Raw genomic sequence first — 2,255 nt, forward strand, 5'->3', positions numbered from 1 at the left:
CTGAGCTCGGAACCAGAGCTCTTGGGGTCAAACGGCGCATCCTCCCCTTTGCAGCCCCATGGGCATGAGGCCAGCATGGCTCTGGTATCTCCTTCCAGAGGGCCACAGTCCAGCACATGCTCCCCTAGAGTGGGGAGCAGCCTTGACCCCTGAGCACCTCTAGCCCTCCCCAGAGGTCCGTTACCGCCCTCCTCTGCCTCACCTCTGGTGCACTGTCTAAGGCTGGAGCAAGTGCCGGGTGAGGGATGCAGGGAACTTGGGGGAGGCCGGAGCCACAGAACCTCTCACCTCCAACCACCTCTAACCCTGCTCACCCCCCAACCCTCTTCCTCCTACAGGAGTGCCCACTCCTGTCTGACTGCCCCACGAGGCCCTGGCTCCCCCGGGGAACTGCGGAAACTAGCCCAAGCTACTGCAAATAAAAATGCAGAGCCCCCAAGGATTCAAGTGAGTACAGCACTCACAGACAGCCCCCGTGCCTCTGCAAGGCCACAGGCCGTCACGCCGCCCTGCAGGGCTGGAGACACTCTCCGCACAAGTAGGAGCACCGGCGGCTTCAGAACTCAGCCCTAGATGCACGGGGTGAGGGCCAAGGAGCCGCAGGTGGATGTGCTGGCCACCCCACTCCTGGGAGACAGTGAGCGGCGCATGGCCCTGCCACCCAAGCTCTCCCTGCACACAGCCCTCGTTCTGGTGCTGTTCTAGAGCAGCGTCCTTCAACCCAAAGCACCAAAGCAGTGCCAAGTATGCTTAAGGAGTTAGTGCTGAGGACCAGCCCCATGGCCTAGTGGTGAAGGCAGCCAGACCCCACAGGTCATCTGCAGTTCAAATCCCAGCCCCGGTGGCTTGAAAACACACTAAGCGCATGGGTGTGCGCACCTGAGGTTCAGACAGGATGGAGACAGGAGGAGGGATTGTGGCACCCATGCCCACAGGGGAGGGTGCCTTCTCCCACTCTCCCCCCTCTGGTGAGCACATGCACCATCTGGCAATAGAAAGTTTAAAAAGAAACTGAAGAAGACTGGTGAGAACAGCTCTGCTCTAGCAAGAGGGCAGGCGTATCAGAAAAGGTCGCACACCCCCACCCTGCAGCGCCTCTCCCGGCTGGGGGTGGTGGCACCTGCACTGGAGCGGGCTGCTGGGGGGCACCATCCAGGCTCCATCTCATTCCATCCTGCCCTGGGCCCTGCCACCCCCTCAGCCTCAGGGCCCAGTCACTGCCCACAGCTCAGGCTGCCCACTCAGACCACGGGTGTCTGGCCACGGCAGGTGAGCAGCGCGGCGAGCACATGGCAGCTGGGGCAGAGAGGCCCAAGGCCTGACGGAAGGTCTGACAGACAGCTGAGGCAGGAACCAGAGGCACAAGCTGCTGCTGCCTTGTTTATAAAGTTCTGCCACAGGGCACGTGTGCCAGAGACAGGGAAAGTGAGCAATCGCCCCCGGGGACAGCCATGTCTTTGGGCATGCACACGTCACCCGTTGTGATTTTTAAGCCGCCAGGTCCAGGATTTGAACCATGGCCAGTCACATGGGAGTCTGGCACCTTAATCATCACACCACCTCCTGACCCCTCCACAGACTTGTGAGTAACTGCAGAGGAAGAGGCCAGCGTGTCCACAAGCCACCGTGAGGGTCCAAACAGTGAGGGCCGTGGCTGGCGCCCCGTGTCGCTGACACGAGTGGAGGGCAGACCGAGCACGTGCAGAGGAACCAGTGGGCACACGACTCGGCCACAGCGCAGGCACCACAGGGGCTGAGGCAGGGAGGAACCCTGAGGCCAGCGTGGCCCACAGCCTGTCCCCGCCTCAGAGCCCCACAACCTCCCTTCGCAGAGCAGCCAGCACACAAGGGGCAGGTGAGGTGTGTCTTACCCCGAGTAGAGGTCGAGGGGGCAGTACTGACTTATCTGCTTCCACTTCCCGGTCGCCACCTGTGAAAATATCCACACGGGCTATCACAGCCTGGCACCAGGACCCACCAAGCCAACAGGAACACGTGGGCTGGAGGAGGAGCCGGGTGGCTGACGGGAGCCACAGCCTCGCCCGGACAGGGCCACCAAGCAGGGAGAAGCGACCTGACTCCTTCCAAGGCCATCGACCGGCTGAGACTCACATGGCCACCAGCCAGCCCTTCCCTGAGCAGGAAGTGGGGAGCGCCCAAACACCCACGGCTGAGTTCTGGCAAGGACAGGATGAGCTTTAAGTGTGAGGTGCCCAGCAGCCCAGATCATGTGGCCAGTGAGCAATCTCTTTCCC

At 61.9% G+C, this 2,255-nt stretch overlaps 1 protein-coding gene across 1 annotated transcript in view; it reads right to left on the reverse strand.

Annotated features, from left to right (window-relative positions):
• The window catches only part of IPPK (inositol-pentakisphosphate 2-kinase), a 45,001-nt gene that overhangs the window by 19,070 nt on the left and 23,676 nt on the right, over positions 1 to 2,255 (reverse strand). Inside the window, exon 9 of the mRNA XM_027765521.1 lies at positions 1,872 to 1,930. Within this exon, the coding sequence (XP_027621322.1) occupies positions 1,872 to 1,930 (59 nt within the window). The remainder of the gene's footprint in view (positions 1 to 1,871; positions 1,931 to 2,255) is intronic.

The sequence above is a fragment of the Tupaia chinensis genome, unplaced genomic scaffold (genome assembly GCF_000334495.1).
Source record: "Tupaia chinensis unplaced genomic scaffold, TupChi_1.0 Scaffold138619_1, whole genome shotgun sequence".
In the NCBI taxonomy this organism is placed as follows: Eukaryota; Metazoa; Chordata; class Mammalia; order Scandentia; family Tupaiidae; genus Tupaia; species Tupaia belangeri.